General features: G+C 34.7%; 1 protein-coding gene across 1 annotated transcript in view; it reads right to left on the bottom strand.

Moving 5' to 3' along the window:
* Nucleotides 1-18,151, bottom strand: part of LOC121739443 (voltage-gated potassium channel subunit beta-2) — a 32,238-nt gene extending 14,087 nt beyond the window's left edge. The window contains exons 1-2 of the mRNA XM_042131924.1: nt 18,048-18,151; nt 11,635-11,773 (exon numbers count right to left, since the gene is read on the bottom strand). Coding sequence (XP_041987858.1) covers nt 11,635-11,773; nt 18,048-18,084 — 176 coding nt within the window. The 5' untranslated portion in view covers nt 18,085-18,151. The remainder of the gene's footprint in view (nt 1-11,634; nt 11,774-18,047) is intronic.
* Nucleotides 18,152-18,407: the final 256 nt, after the last annotated feature.

Raw genomic sequence — 18,407 nt, 5'->3', positions numbered from 1 at the left:
TTGTTTTTAAATCTAAAATTTAATTAATTTTTAAATTACTTTATCCTATTTTATTGTTTATTATTATAATTTTATACTGTTTTCATTGATATTTATTATTGAATTATATGTTTTAAACGTTTTTTCAGATTTTTATTTTTCCCTCCGGTCGCCTCTGTAGGTTTTTGCTTGAAGATATTTTATTATTATTTATGTTTTTGCAAACATTCCTGTGCATGGTAGGTAATAGGTATGTATTAGTGAAACGAAATTTTTATTAAAAAAAAAACAATATGTTTAGTCTACTGTTTAGTCCAATTAATTAATTTGATCAAGCAGATATTATATACTATTTTTATAACCATTTATTCCTAAAAATTAATAGCAAGTTGATTAAAATATTTTATTTTGAAAGTTAGTTCTTTAAGAAGCCGCATATAATATAAGTAACTACACCAGATATTACGATAAAACTATAAGGTTCTCGAAACTCTGGGGTTCAACAAGAATATAATTGCTGAACAGTTAAAAAATTTTAGAAAATTTATGAAAAAAAAAAGAGCGACTTATTATAATTTTTTCCAGTCGCCTAGTATAAAAATAACAACAATAGGTAGAAAATAGAATGTAAAATGTCCACTACCTAAAAATATATATTTTTTAAAGTAGACCCTACTTTCCTTGATTCACGCCTAACCGGTTAAGGAGCAGGATACGGGGAAAGATATAGACTTAAATATGTATGTACTTATTATCACGGAAAAATGCATAGTTTCAACGGGATTTTATTTCCGCTAACAAAGTGGGGGAAAATGGTTCAGGATCATTCGCGCGCGACACACACGCGACATTTGGTCGTTAGCTCCTGCAAAGGCCCCATTGCCCTGGGAATGAGGAAATACATAATTTTCACAGAACTTACAGCAAATAGTATTATTCAATATTGGGTACCGATCGATGGAGCCTTTCGCTCAGTCTAAATATAGCTCAAACGGAATACGATGTAATCGTTTCAAAGTTATACATATTTTATTTACTTACTTCATGCAAAGGCTTAATTGTTCATTATATATACTATGTGACATTTTAATGGTTGTTTTCCGGCAGTAAAATGATTATATCTAAGTAGTACAATAGATTTTTTTTATTCAAATCGTGAATAAATTTCGGCCAGTTCATTGTCGCTCGCGCCTATCGGCATAAATTTGCCACGTACGTCGTACAGAATAAGTATTTTTTATTTTCAAAAAATAACTTGCATGATTCGATAGTAGGTAGTAACTAGTAGGAACTGTGGAACTACTAAAGGTTCCACAATATTAATCGTCCTGCTGTGGGAAAACTACCACTAAAATGTCACGTTGTATACTGTTACTTGCAAATTCCCAATATAATGATATCGACGCCAATATGATATAATATTTTGCCGGTATACCGAATAAAATCTATATATATAAAAATAGATTTTCAAATGTGTTAGTCGCGCTAAAACTCGAAAACGGCTGGACGGATTGGGCTGATTTTAGTCTTTAAATATTCGTAGAAGTGCAGGGAAGGTTTTAAAGTGACACGAAGTTCACCGGGACAGCTAGTTTTAAAATAAAAATAAATTTTCCATTTTGTTAGTCTCGCTTTATCTCAAGAATAGCTGAACCAATTTGGCTAATTTTAGCCAAAAAATATTCATGGAAGTCCAGTGAAGTTTTATATTAACTAGTAGTCAGGTTTTTCAAAATTAGCTGTGAAATACCTACGGAGTACGGACGGACAGACATACAGACATGACGAATCTATAAGGATTGCGTTTTTTTCTTTTTATTCTGATGTAAGCACAGACTCTCCACAAAGTGGCTGTGTCGGATTTTTTTTTTTTGTTATTTTGCGTCTAAAATGATTGAGGTAAGTACCTTATACCTATTCATGAACTTCTTCAGTACATATTGTTAAACTTAAAACATACCTGTCCAGTGTCCAGTGTCCACCTACACAGTCTACTGTTTCTGCTAGACAGCCACTATCTGATACTTTGTAACTTAAGACAGCTCTTTGTTATTTTCTTATGAAAGAAAACTCTGAGAAAAGCAGATTAAGTTACACTAGTTTACTCTAATGCCTTGTTCCATTGTTATAGAAAAATGCCAATATCTTTCATACAAAACAAAAGCGTCAAAATTCCTTTGTGGCATTCCTTTCGAGGCATCTCCTCCTGCAAACAATACGATGCCTCACAAATAAAAATTGAGGGCCATTTTTTAATTATAGGCTGACCACACACGAGATACAAGCGAATTTCAGCCGTTAATACACGAGATAAAGTTCAATTTAAGGCACGCTTATATTTCGGTAGGATCACATTTCCAGAATCGAAAATACTAGCGATTGTGAACTGTAAATATACGAAATAAGGTTGGAATTGCTTCGTAACAATACTGAAAGCAAGGATCAAAGCCGCGTAATGATTCTTTTTCGCTTTAATTAAATATTATTTACGGAAGGTTTTTCAACTAAGCACATATTCACCTATCGGCTAAAATCGATAGAGCTTCGCCCGGGTTACGTTGAATTATAGCTACATTTTAATGGAATGTTAGATCCTCGTTAATGAGCAGGTGCATGTTTTTGTTCATTTCCCAGCGTTTAGGCAATACCCGGAAAATTTTTCAGCAGCTGCACTCACCAAAAAAAAAAACCTACTCGATTTCAACATTATCTCTTTGTTTTGTAAAAAAAAAAGTATTGCTAGAACACTATTCTATTCTCGTATTAATAATAAAAAAACAGCATAATTGGAACAAAGGAAAACAAGTTTTCTTTGACGTAAAGACGTGAGGAAGAGGCTTAACATTGCATTCTTAAATTGGCGACTCCGTAGACGCATGTCGTACTAGTTGCCAATTTAAAACTATGACTATACTATGCTTAATTTTGAGGAGGGTCACAGATTAAGGAGAGGTAGACATAAGAGGAGGCCAGAATGGTCACGAATTGCAATAGACAAAATACTTACCAAAATATAAGACACACGTAGTTATTACGTCATAGACTTCGGGAGGGTCATGTGACACGTCCCTTTGAAATATTTTGATTGTTATCTAAAAGCTAAAAGACAATAATTACAATTTAGATTTTTGATACTACTGTTTACATTGAGTTTAAAAAAATATTAACAAACCAACATAATTTAACCTCTTCTTTCTTGGAAGTCGGATAACGTTTAAAAGTAGAGATGAACAAACACAATATACGGGGTGTAACAAAACAAATTGATAATACTTTTTTATATGAAATAAAAAATTATTAACAAACCAACATAATTTAACCTCTTCTTTTTTGGAAGTCGGATAACGTTTAAAAGTAGACAGTAGAGATGAGCAAACACAATATACGGGGTGTAACAAAACAAATTGACAATACTTTAGGATGTGTATGAATCCCCTGTTCAGAGGTGACTGTGAAAGAAGCAGCGCTGAAAGATACTTTTAAACTTTTGTCTGGACAAATTTCATAACGCCAGGGCGGGCGCTTGCCCATACCAATCCAATCACAAAATAAATTGCTCTTTCAGCGCTGCTACTTTCACAGTAAATTGACACACACATACACACCCTAAAGTATAATCACTTAGTTTTGTTACACATCACCGCTACAGTTTAGGATCCAAAATGCATGTAGGCATGATAATCATCAAAGGAGACTTGATTGCAAATGAAATGGTCAGAGTGGATCAACAATTAGTAGATTAGTAACGATTGACTTCACTATCGCCATTGTCTACCAGGTCAACTGTTAAACTGATTAACTGATTGATTTCCATCAATCTTATTACTGCACTCACATTAAAGGTCCACAAATTACTTGAGATGTTTTTTTTTTAATTTTCTGATTTAATCTTAAGCATACCATGATGAAATGGACCAAAATGGTACTTATATATTTTTCATAATAATGAGAAAAAAAATACGTGAGATTTGTCGAATACCCCCTTGTTGTTTGCTGACTTAAGCTTCTTACATAATATTTTTGTCAAACATCTGTCAAACCCTTTTTAAATTAAAGTTTAATCATGGCGCGGCTTAATTTGTAAATAATGACGTTGTCAGCGGCCACAATGTAATGTGACACCTTTTATCCATTACAGGTACGTGCGGGTTAACCCATTACCTGCAGTAGCGTACGGGTTAACCCATTATCTGTAGCGTACGGGTTAACCCATTACCGGTAACGTGGGTTAACCCATTACCAGCAACGTACGGGTTAAGTTATTAAGGCAATAACCCATTATCGGCAACGTACGGGTTAAGTTGTTAACGGGATAACCCGTTACAAAACAAGGTCGGGTGCAGCTACGCATTAGCCCGGGCGTCACCTTTGACCTTTACACAACAAATCGATGCAACCCCAGAGAGCTCAACCGGCGTGGGCTGATTTTTATCGAACTGGATTTTTTATTTAGGTATATTTTTAGAAGCGATACCTGTGAAAATACACTCGTTATTCGATATCTGTACAGTGGAGTTGGACTTTTTTGATGTTGTTTACTTTCGTGGCCTTAAAAATATAGAGACTGGTATAGTGGCTGTCATCATTCATCATTCATCAATCATCATTCGCGCTGAAACCTACGGCGGCGCGGGTATTGTACATTCCCTATTTAATCCTCTGATTCCCGGGAATAAAAGTACTTTTAAGTAAACTACAAGTTAAGGCGCCTACTGAAATCATTGCTGCGACCGAGTTTTATGGAATAAGCCACTATAATAATTATTATGTTTTGGTGTACACCTATTTGGTAGATTCGGTTTTAAAATATTTCTTTAATTTTTATTTTTATTTTATTACAAAATTATTGTTTTACTAAATATAAAGTACATTTCTTTCTTTCTTTTTTTTATTATAAAATTGGGGCCGTCTATGGACTGTTCACCCCATTTTTTGTTATTTTATTATTTAGATTTTTCGCACCAAGGATATATTTTTCTTTATTTAATATGTCCACCAAGGATAATTCTTCCTTTATTTAATATGTCTCGTCCAACCCGACACTTTTTTCGACACGATACGATTTCGGAGAGCTTCGAATGGAGCTTAAAGTGGCAACAGCTATGATATTGAATATAATATTTGGTAATAGATATATAAATATATATATATATATATATATATATATATATATATATATATATATATATATATATATATATATATATATATATATATATATATATATATATATATATATATATATATATATATATAATATTTGGATCCTTCTAAGAACTGTTATAAAAGACATAATTCCCATTCATAAGCTGTCTATAGAATGGACAATTTAGCAGTCATAGACGATTCTATGATTGCCTATCGATCCGGTTTTAGCAATACTAGCGCCATGGGTGAAATTTCTTCAGCGCCCAGGGTGCTGGTGCCACTAAAAAAGGGACGCCAGCAGCTTCGTTTTTCCGTTTTGTGTGCATCGCCAATCGTCGGTCGTCGCCACAGAAATAAATCAAGATAGAACGGCTAAGCGGGTGGAGTACGCGTGTTTCAATCATGCTCTGTCGTGCAAGATTCATTGAACGTTCATTCAGTCAGCGCGCACGTCTCGACTTGATTACACCGGAGCGGTTGTGCAAAAATGCCTCACTGTGCAGTGTCTAGTTGTAAAAACAGAAGTACGAAAGTGAATCGGTCAAAAGGAGGTATTTCTTTCCACGGGTAAGTTATTTGTTCTAGCTAAAAGCAAAGCAAAAATTGACACGAGCGATTCCTTAGCAACGCACGCGCGTCGCCGTTCTATCTTGATTTATTTCTGTGCTCGCCGCGCTTAAAGCCCGCGACGCTATGCCAGGGGTCACCAATTAGTTTCAGTCAAGGTTATATTATAAAAAAAAAAACATAGGTAATTACGGAAATCACAAAGGTATTTTTTATGATATCAATGACAAATGTAACCATTGAGGAGGAGGAGGAATGAAATATTGGTGCATGCTATAGATATTGACATTAAATCCTGGAGGTGTTGAAGTCCTAAGAGGAACGAAGATCATCTTCGAACATGCTTGGTCCGTACACAATGGGGCGGGGGCGGTCCGGATGCGTATCGCGGTCCGCCATTTGGTGGCCCCTGCGCTATGCAAACGTCATCCCCCGCGCAAACGACCTTGACCATACATTTGCCGCGTTGTCGAGATCGCACTAAAACCCTATTTTTTACTTATCTTAGTTCAACATTTACCTAAAAAATTCGAACGGGGAATATATAGTTAATGAAATTATCGACTTATTGGCGTGTGTTTCAAATAAAAGTAATTTGTAAATACTAGGGAGATACTGAAAGTGTGCTTGAACTTTAACAAATTGGTATTACTTTGGAAGCGAATAAACATAATATCATGAGTATAATAAACAAAAATAGGAAATTAATAACGAGGAAAGTAATGTTCATAATATACTGAAGATTATTGGTGTATTTTTTTATTATAATTATGTAGCTTTTAAATTATGAGTTATTTAAACTTATAAGGCTCTAAAAACGGTAATTTACGGCATCTCCGTAGAGGGAGCGCCTTAAATAGTTAGCCAAGTGCGAGTCGAACTCGCGCACGAAGAGTTCCGTACCGTTGTAGAGCGAAAGTAGGAAAAAAATAGTGTTTTTTGTATCGGAGCCCCCCTTGATTATTAATAATTTTATTTTTAAAAATTAAAGTACATGTATATAATTTTGTGAAGCATTAAAGTGTCTCAAAAAAATAATACAACAGCCATTTTGGCATGTCCTTCATTTTAATAATTATTTTATTAAAAACTTTGACCATTCTTGGTATTTATTTATAAAGTTACTGAAAGAGTGTCCATTGGTACTTTATTTTAGTTAATTAAAAACTTAATTCAAATAGAAAGAAGAAAGAAATTATGGTGATATAATGTATCAACCCTCTCTTTTTCCAGTGTCCCCAGTAACAATTTCAAACTTCCAACTGAATTAAATTAAAATTGTCTGGAACTACTTGACATATTCTATAGTTTTTTTTTTTTGTTAAATGACCCATCTTCTTTACTCTTAAGGCTCAATTTTAGGCGTAAGACTATTTTAATCCATTTAAATTTGCAATTATCTGTTATATGCTATTTCCGGAATATGCTATTTCCGGACATTTCAGTTTTTTTACCATATTTTTTATGATAACATTCTACCATCATAATTATATTTTTTGTGTCCTGATTATGGCGAAACTAATATTCAGTAGGATGGACCATTTTAATACGGAATGGCTGTGTAATTTTTTCGGTGGTGCAAAGAAATGTGTGACCAGTTGGACAGGACCAAAATTGATGGGTAGGGTTTGTTACGATTGTTTGATACTTTTTACTATCTTTATTTGAAACTTAATAGTTTGTAAAGATGTACTGATTTTTAAACTAAAAGTAAGTGTGTGTAGTTTAATTCAGCGTAAAACAGAAAAAGTTTTACACATCTTTGAATGTAAGGTTGACGCATTATGTTACCTCGGTTTTGTTACTACAAGCAACCGAAAGCATAAAGCTAGTCTTACACTGTGGATTTTTAAAGTGAAAAATTATGTAAGAAGTTTAAATTTATACAATTTTTGTAAAGTTAAAGATAGCTGATAGTTTGTTTAAAATTTTTGTTTCACAAATAGGTATATTGAGAGGTTAAAAAAATAAAATCCAGAGGAGATTAAAGAAAATTTTACGAAGATTAGGTAAATAAAAAAAGAACAACATAACGGAACTGAATCCAGCTGAGGCAGATGCAAGAATAGACGAGTGGAGTTAAGAAAAAATAATTACTAATTTTAATATAATATTGAATTCTAAGGTCTTTTACACTATGCCCTAAAATTTTGTTACCGTCGGTTTTGTTACTGTCCCTGCAATTTTTTAAGGTATTTTTAAGATTTTGGCGTAAATTTCTATCTTATGAGATATTATGTCACGTGTATTAGCTAAAAACAATTAATATTTAGCGTTTTTAATTGCATTCAGATTTTAAACAGCTCAATTTTTGAGAAAGCACTATCAAAAATAGACGTAGTTTTGGTACAACAGTAACAAACCCGAATAAATATTGGATTTTCTAAACTGTTTTAAAATGTGCAGTGTCTTAATCTTTTATGTAAGTGCCGTAAAAGAACTGTATTATTTCAATAAAAGATCAGATTCTCAAAATATATTATAGTTTTAAAATATATTATAGTTTTATTTCCATTCAACTTTGATTATGGTAACAAAACGGACACAAATTTGATACTAACTCACAAATTTTTGATTTTTTTACTAGTAAATAGTCTATTAGTCACGAAAAAATATGATATTAAAAAAAATTGTAACATACTATTATAACTAAAATCTCAAAACCGCATTATTTGAAAGTTATTATTTTTAGTGAAATTTTATCTGTTGTATTATTTTTTTGAAACTCCCCCATTATGGATTACGAACCAAAAAGGCCAAAAAATCACGTTTGTTGTATGGGAGCCCCCCTTGAAATATTAACTTTATTTTGTTTAGTACTTATTTGTTGTTATAGCGGCACTAGAAATACACAACCTGTGAACATTTAAGAAGTCTCAATTCTAGCTATAGTGGTTCTTGAGATACAGCCTGGAGATAGACAAACAGACAGATAGACGGACAGACATCGAAGTCTCAGTAATAGGGTCCCGTTTTTACCCTTTGGGTACGGAACCCTAATAATATCGACTTTATGTATAGCAAGGTATATTAACCATTTGGTGAAATAAGTAACTTACAAGGTTTGTCCAACTATGAGGGAAAAAAATTTAATTCATTTAACTTAATTTTTCACTTCATCGACGTTTTAATTTATCCAGAGAGTAGTCCGGCGTATCGCTTAATTTTTCATTGCGACTAGATGTACCATCGAGGAAATTGATTCCTAGGCAGTTGACGGACCTACGTCATTTGGTCCGCGTCAATGTTAGCTGTGATTGGTCGCATAGGTTTGACCGCGATCAAATTACTTAGGTCCGCCATCTGCTTAGGAATCAACTTCTCTGATAGTACTATCGAAAAATTTGTTCATAGTCAGATTGCGGACCTACGTCATTTGGTTCGATTATGTCAATTCCATGGTCGTGCTGTGTCGCAACTCGCATCGGCTGGATTTGACATACTGCGACCTAATTACGTAGGTCCGTCAGCTGCTGTGAATTTACTCTATAGGACATATCGTGATAAATATTTACGTAACATTTGCCAATAAATTAAAGACATAGTTATAATTTCTAGGCAATGCTTTTATGGCCTTTACCTTAATCTCGATCCTAATGCAATGTAATAACTAATTAGCTATGCTGTAAAGTATTACCAAATATGACTCAGTAGATTTTGTATTGAGGAGATATTAGTATGAGCTTGTTGACAAGTTGACAAGACAAAGACAACACATAAGTAAACTTTAGCTTACAAGTTACATCCATTAAACTTAATATATTATTAGATACCATGATTAAATTAATAGACTCAACCTGCGGCCCGCCGAGACACACCGATATACGGTGGCCCGCGTGAAGTTAAACCATTTTGGAAATACACCTACCGGCAAAGTAGATCAAAGTCGTCGTGAAAGTCGTGAAAATCGCTAAGTTCAAAGAACTTTATTTTTTAACCCAAAAAGTTTTGGTTGTGTAATACATTTTTGTGGACCGTATGAAAAAGGTTGAGTGCCACTGCTATTTCCTTATATTTTTTCCTGTCAGTAGTGCTGCAGGCGAGTCGGCAAAAAAAGTTCGGAGTCGGATGTCTGTTTCCGTCCTATTCAATACGTTTTTCATTTTGTTAGAAGTTGGATTGTTGATCACCAGGTACTGCAGCGCATTCCACAAACTTTATAATGTTAAAAGTTTAATATCACTTTTAAATATTTCATAAACTAACTCACATATTTTCATGTTTTTTGTTTACGGCAACTTAGAATTCCATGAACTATGTGGAACATGCAGGGGTCTGATTCTCAGGAGTTGAATATCATTTCGATCAGGCTATCTCACTTGCGTGAGCACTTGTCGCCCTCGCGAGTGAGACGACCCGCGATCGAAACGATATTGGACGTCTGAGAATACGGTCCCTGGTCATTAAAATTCAGAGACATTTACAACGCTTTCAAAACTCGCAGCTCTATGTGTTCAAACACTCGTGTTCAGTGAAAATTACTCTGTGCAGAGCGTTTTTAACAAACTTTTACCAAATGCGAAAATTCATATGATTGTACAAAGCACATTTTCCAAAAAGGAAAAACGAAATTAATATTACGAGGAATTTAATAAGTGTTTGATTTAAACGTTTTTAGGATACGTATGACATTTCGGAGTTGAGTTACGTGGTTACGTGGCAGCAATTTCATTTATCAGTCTCGTGTCGCGCGCTTTTACACTGCCTGTTAAAGCTATTTGATGCTTCTTTTCTAAGGTCATAACAATCCTAATAGCATATTTTGAAAATTAGCCGCGCTTAAGAGTCCGTATACGAAATTTTGCCGAAATTTTGAAGAAAACGACAGAAATAATCTATATAGATAAAATTCTATCCAATTCGAGAAAAAAGAAAAAAAAAACAAATTGTGCCAAAAACACGATTCAAAACAACCTAAATCTCACATTATATTACTCGCCGCAAGGCTAATGTAAGATTTAGGTTGTTTTGAATCGTGTTTTTTGGCACAATTTACTTTTCTTTTTTTTCTTTTTTCTCGAATTGGACAGAATTTTATCTATAGATTATTTCTGTCGTTTTCTTTTTATGAATTACAGCCCCAAGTTGCCGAAATTAACAGCAATTCTTTGCCCATTTTCTCTAAAATTTTGCCGAGTTACATATTTTTTTACTCAACTATTTCATATTAAAGTGGTAAAAAGTAATTCCAACATTGTATAGACGACTTTCTCAACAGTACATTGTATTTTTTCAAACCGTTAAGACGTCAATACAATCCATAAACAGGTGATATTCTAAACCTTATAAACAGGTGATATTCTAAACCTTTTACAGCAAAAATCACAAAACTGTCGCGGGTTTGAGTTGGATTATTTAAAAATACTTAAAAAAAACAAAAATCTAGCTCTAACATTAGATTATAATTGAAATGATCTTACATGTTGTGCATTAAAACTTATAGAAATACTGTATTTTAACTTTTAAATCACGTCTGTTAATCAGCGAAATCGGCAAAATTTCGTATGCGGACTCTTAACTCGTCATTTTTACACAGTAAAAAAAAGGATTTTTACGTAAAAAAATTTAAACTCGATACACGTGACGTGTAAAAATTTGTAAGGCGGTGGGAGACTAGACCCTTTCATCCCTTTTTTACAACCAGGAAACTCTATGCCTGACCGAAGAACGAACCATGCTGGTTCGTTCTGCCGGCACTCCCTTGACCGCTTTGTTTTTTTCTCACTCATTTATGATTTAATGCAACCTCAAAATATGTCTAAGTTGACTAGAATATCATTGCTCTATCGTCAAAAGCCCTTACCGTGCACATTCGTGTGATTCCTCGCAACCCATTGTTCTTTCTTCTTACTACATTACCTGTCACAAGTCCTTACCATGCACATTTTCCTTGCAACCTGTTGTTTTTTCTCTTACTCCATAACCTGTCAAAGTCCTTACCCAGCACACGACGGTGGTCTCGTGAGCTCCATCTTGGGCAGCGGCGATATGTCGGTGGTGGATTCCCTCCATCCGCCGCCGACGTCGCCGCTAGCGTAGCACGACGACTCACCACAACCGTCGCTGTCCATTGAGTCATCTGGTAAAGATTTTAACCGACTATCAAAAAAGGTGGTTTATACGTAGGGAGAGCCATGCTTCGGCATGAATGGGCCGGCTAGACCGGAGAACTTCCACCTTTTTTTTATGAAAGAAGGGGGCAAACGAGCAAACGGGTCACCGGTCGTAGATTTTGTAAGCTATTGCACAACTTTTATCGCGGGCTTTGAGCGCAGCGACCGAATCAAAAAAAAAAAGACGGGTTGCACTCCGGGAGTGCCGGTACAAGTGAAAACTTGATTATTAACGTTGTGCATTATTTTTTTTAACCCATTTCTTATGAAAAACGATTTTTAAAAAATCGATTTCTTTAATTAATCGAAACCCTTACAATCGATTAAAAAATATCGACAATCGAAAAAAAAAACAATCGATTGTTCAATTAATCGATTTCGATGTTACAACACTACTCTCCAACCGTCTTACGGTTTTTCGATCAGCACGAGAATCTAACGCGAGTTTAACAGTTTTTACCCATCCCACAAAAGCGCTCAACGCCATTAAAGAAGTTATCACTTCAAAATTCCAACCTCTCCTATACAAGGTGAAACAAAACAAGTGATAATACTTTAGGGTGTGTATGTGTTCCTCGTTGACTTCCGAGTTCCGACGCTCGAGAAATACGATCATTGCCGAAAAATTACGACTATGCGCATTATCACTTTGGAAGCACTGTACTATTATATCAAAACAAAGATATACAAGTTTTCGATATATTGCTAACTGAGATAATTGAAAACCACATTACGGTCTAATGATCATAATGTAACACGATATTAATTAAACTAGAGATCGCCCAATGGTCGAAATTCGACCTTAGTTTCAACGACATTAGGACTACTACCTATATTTTGTAAAAAAAAATATTGACTTTATCATATTTTATTCAACTCTTGTCTTTGGGACTCAGCTGATCTTAGACTGGCCGTGTAAGCATTGTCTAAATAGTATCTCAGATTCAATAAAAAAAACTATAATCCATTTTCAACTTGTCATCTTGTTGTCAACAGACTTCAACCATAAATAAAAGAGTATAATTCGTATGTATAGGCTTGTCACTCAAAAATCATTTTTCCTAGTGTGTGTGTGTTGTAGTGTGTGTAATGTTTTATTTGTTAAAAAATGTATGATAAAAGCATAATTTCTAAATAACATTAACAGCTCGATGTACTCCTTCACCATAATATAAACTATAACTGTGCAAAATTTCATTCACCTAGGTTTCCCCATTTTTTGTCAAAAGGGATACAAAGTTTTTGGCTCACGTATTAATATATAGATAGATAGGTGTCACTAATATTAGAATTCTGAATAATATTCCATCAGTATGCGCAACCACGTTTGACATTTAATTAGCAAGAATTTCAAACGCGGTTGGATCACGATTCACGAGTTGCATATTATTATATTTTCAGTTTTATTCAAATAGCTAACACCATAGACTTATTTATATACTGCATTATAAGTTTATGGCTAACACGATGGAATAGTGCTATTAAAGCCGAATGTTCGTTTTGTTGGTTCTTCTTGGAAGACTTCAAAGATCCAAAGACTTTATTTGCAAACCTGGTTGTAGGCTAGAATTACAGATTTAGGTGATTTGTTTATTGTTTAATTTGGCAATGTTGTTTAATTTTTCAAATTGTAATTTGAAAAATTAAACAACATTGCCAAATGGCAAAAAAAAATCAAAACTACCTGCTGAATGTATTCAGCAGGTAGTTTTGAGGCTTATTCAAACAAACGTCAAAATATTAATAAATAACCTCCTCCTTTTTGGAAGTCGGTTACAAACAATAAACAAAATCTTTATAGAAATCGGTTCATGGCTTGTACCACGAAACCGTTTTGAGACTCAAACAATCGAACGAGAATGCCGCATCCTACTCTAACAAACGTGAAATGACGTTGTTAGTGCAGGACGCGGCATTCTCGTTCGATTGTTTGAGTCTCAAAACGGTTTCGTAGTAGGCCTACAGGTGACAACTGACATCCCATAATGATCCAAACTGACCAAAATCTGAAATGTTGTACACGTTTTTTTTTTAAGAAAAAGGGGGCAAACGAGCAAACGGTTCACCTGATGGAAAGCAACTTCCGTCGCCCATGGACACTCGCAGCGTCAGAAGAGCTGCAGGTGCGTTGCCGGCCTTTTAAGAGGGAATAGGGTAATAGGGGAAGGTAGGGACGGAAAGGGAACGGAATAAGGGAGGGTAGGGAAGGGAATAGGGTAGGGGATTGGGCCTTCGGTAAACTCACTCACTCGGCGAAACACAGCGCAAGCGCTGTTTCACGCCGGTCTTCTGTGAGGAGGTGGTATTTCTCCGGTCGAGCCGGCCCATTCGTGCCGAGGCATGTCTCTCCCGCGTCATATCAGAATGTTTTGGTGCTGCTAGTCTGTCTAGCGTGAAAACAATCCTATTACCTGCAACTTTGTTGAGCTGAAATTCGTTTGTCACGCGGATATCGAACATATTTCTGTGATCAAAACTATCGTAAAATACTTTTCAGTTTCCCGAGATACATAGTATTCTGTGTTAATTAATACAAATCTGTTCAGCGGCGTAAGCTTGAAGAGGTATAGGTCTACCAAAATCTGATGGCAAAAAGTGAGAAAATAAATTGACTCTGGCAATACCGGGGTGATTTGAAAAAAAAAATTGCTCCTTTTTTTTCTTTATAGTAACTTATTCTGTGTGTGAAATATGCAAATAATATAACTACGGAACCCTAAAAATGTATCCAATAATGAAGGATAGTTTTTTGAAAATCTGCCATCAAAATTTGCCATCAGATTCAGGTAGACCTAATGCTGGTCATACACCACCCTTCCTATCGTCCAATCGGTAGCGTCATGCCGATTGGACGACAGGAAGGATGGTGTATGGCCAGCATAACAGCCTTTCCCAAAGTGGGCGCTTAAGGTCTAAAGGGGGGCGGCGTGGGACCCAAAGAAAGATAGGGGCATTGTATAGAGGCTTAGGTGGTAATTTATTTCATCTGGATACATTTTAAATTGAAACTATATGGGCGCTAAAACATAATATTTTGTTCTCAAAGTGGGCAATAGACAAAATAAGTTTGGGAACCCCCGACCTATAAAACATAATGTAGAGATATTTCATGTTACTTACATAATATTATTATAGTACGGATAGATTGATATTAAATACTTACTAATTATAGAAAAAAACATTTACAAATGATATTGCAATATACATATACGTATAGGTACCATGTACGTACGTTTAATAAGGTCTTACGAAGAAGTGTGGTCTAGAGTACGTGTACTCTAGACCACACTTCTTCGTAAGACCTTATTAAACTTCCTTTGTCTTATTTCCAGGTATTGGAAAGCAATTTGTACTTTAGAATTTATATAAGACTTTGCGTAGGAGGAATCTAGAAAATATATAATTGATTTTGCTCGCAATTCGCAATATTTCTCTAATTGCATTGCAACAGGAAGCAGGATAAAGATAAATAATATTTATAAATGTATGTTTTTATATGACTGGTACCGACTTCAAAATAATGAAGATTGTGTACATAGAAATAGTTGAGGTTTAGGAGAGTTATGCATAAGGCACATTAAAGACTAAGAATTATTGAACACTTTTTTGTTCATTATAAATTATTATTGTTTTTACCCTGGAAGTCGGTTTTAATTTTTTGTTAAAAATAATAATTTCAATCTTTTTAGTCATATTTTATAAGCTGGTTTTGTACAGACTAATGTGTTATGCTTAGTGACTGGATCCGACAGCTCGCTCTTAATCAAGCAATGATAAAATTAATGTTCATACGCCTGTCTTTAAAGGCTCTAAAGTACTGTTCAGTGAATTTATTTCTATCATTACACTCATGGAAACTCATCAGCTCAACATAATATAATATTATGCTCAAATATAACTATAATCGTCCTTATAAATTTTAAGGAGAATAACATACCTCATAGATCTTATGATCAAATTGCTAAATTGGTAACCTAAACACCAAGATCATTTATATTGAAATAACATTATAATTTTGTAAATCGTTCGAAAAATTCGGGTTTCGTTCCTAGAGACGATTAAAATAGTACCAATAATAAGGGTTATTATAATTAGATAATTCATGGTGTGGTGACTGGTGGTAGTGATAATGATGAATGTAACTTGCATAGTAGCATATGCTTTCAGTTCTTAAACCAACTCCGAAACCCCCAAACTTGTATTTATAAGGAATCCGGAGTTCTCTTAGCACCTTCGGAACCATTGTATATCTTATTGCAAAATCTTGCTTTTTGGTTGCTTAGGATACTTCTTAAAAAATTGAAGTCACTATATGTTTCCATATAAATTTTGAGGAGTTCCCTCGATTACTCATGGATGTATGGTGGAATGGTGGTGATGATGATGATGATTAATGAAATTTGCATAGCAGTGTATGCTTTCAGTTCTTAAGACAACGCCGAAACCCCCAAACATGTATCTATAAGGAGTAAGGAGTTCTGTTCACCACCTTCGAACCATGGTATATCCTGGTGCAAAATCTTACTTTTTGGTAACATATGCCTGGAATACTTCATATAAAACCAAAAAAATCATATGTTTCCATTTGATTTCACCATCATCAAGTCACCACTTTTCTGAACATGGTACCAAATTGGAGTAATACCCTATACAACAAAACAAACATTTTGAAAATCGGTTCACAAACGGCGGAGTAATCGTTGAACATACATAAAAAAAAACCACAGCCGAACGTATAACCCGAGGAGGTTATACGTTCGGCTGTGGTTTTTGGAAGTCGGTTAAAAAGTGCACGAAAAATTGTGTTTTATTAGTGTTCAATATGAGTTTCCACCAAGAACCGACAGTACAATCAATTACATAATATATTGCTAAGAAAACTCTTGATCATGACGTAAGTCTTCTCAATCTTGTCGAGTAACCGTATTGAATTTATAGATGCTTATACGTTTGTGGCATACAGGCACGTAGACAGACAGACAAGTCAAACTTGTAACATCCTATTTTCCTGTCGGCGGTTAAATAGAGATTTGGTTGTTTTAATTTGAAATCGATTGAAGCTTAAACCATTAAGTATCAATAATTCGCTAAGCTTTATTGAAATTCACGGGAGGTTAGGATTATGCTTTCAATGTGCTACATCAACCACGAACTAGCTACCAGAAATTAGTTATTAATTATTACCTACAGTACTGTTTATTATTAAAAGATTATGTACCATCAGATAAATTAATTCACGACCATCATGTTCTAACTTCTATGATGGTTTATGGTCCTAATAAGAACTGGACGAATTTAAATGACGATACTTTAGAATTTACTGGATGCACCAGAAATATTTTTTACTGCAAATAATAATAGTAAAAAAAAACCAAGTACCGTACCGTACCGTACAGTCGAACTACGAAGGATTACGTACCGTTGTAGAGCAAAAATAGGCCAAAAACTGTGTTTTTTGTATGGGAGCCCCCCTTAGGTCTAACTATAGCGGTTCTTGAGATACAGCCTGGCGACAGACAGACAGACAGATAGACCGACAGACGGACAGACAACGAAGTCTTAGTAATAGGGTCCCGTTTTTACCCTTTGGGTACAGAACCCTAAAAACTAAAAACGGTGATAGGTTCCAGTAGTAACGGCATTCTGGAAGTATTTGTTTAAAATCTGTAAGTTAGATATTTAACAATATTTATTTATTGATTTAAAAAACACGCGTTTTTTGTCAAAAATGTTAAAAAATGGTTGCATTGTCGTTGGCTCTTAATACCTATGCTAAGTTTTGGATTAATGAGACTACTGGATATAGGTAAAAATCGTGCTAAAATATTCCGTTACCTACATACAGCACAAACATTTAAAAGCGTGTCAAATATATACAGGGTGTAACAAAAATAAGTGATAATACTTTGGGGTGTGTACGTGTTCCTTATAGAGAGTTCACTGTGAAAGTAGCAGCGCTGAGAGACCAACAATTTTCTTCACTTTTGTATGGGGAAACTCGTGACGCTCAGGCCCTTACAAAAGTGAAAAAAAAAATCGTCTTTCAGCACTGCTACTTTCACAGTGAACTCTCTACAAGGAACACGTATACACCCTAAAGTATTAATCACTTATTTTTGTTACACCTTGTATATATTTTTTATTTATGCAACGCTAATATCATTAAAATAACTATACGGATCCTTAAAGGATTACCGCCTCAACCCTTTACTAATGAAACATACGCTATTAACGTCTTACCTCTAGGTCCAAGGTGAGAGAGATTCATGAATATCATGTCATTATCGCAGAAGCTCTGGCTGGAGTGCGGCTTGGGAAGTTGAGCGCTGCTCGACTTCTTAAGACCCGTCTGAAAAGATACCTTGATGCTTTAATTACGTGCCTTAGAGTACCCTGATTCTGCAGTTGACCCAACTTTAATACAGTTTGTTACTAGCTAAAAGCCGAGCTTTGTGTGGGCTCGCGTCGTTTTTACTGCGTGGTATCTCTTTTAGTCAGTTCTTTTATATTTTAATAGTAAGTAATTTGTAACCTTGACTGACCGATGATAACACATCTAATATTATTATAAATAAAAATCGGCCAAGTGCGAGTTGGACT

This window comes from Aricia agestis, chromosome Z (assembly GCF_905147365.1).
Source record: "Aricia agestis chromosome Z, ilAriAges1.1, whole genome shotgun sequence".
Classification (NCBI taxonomy): domain Eukaryota; kingdom Metazoa; phylum Arthropoda; class Insecta; order Lepidoptera; family Lycaenidae; genus Aricia; species Aricia agestis.
Note: the sequence above shows the minus strand (reverse complement) of the source record. Positions and strands in the feature narration are given on the sequence as shown.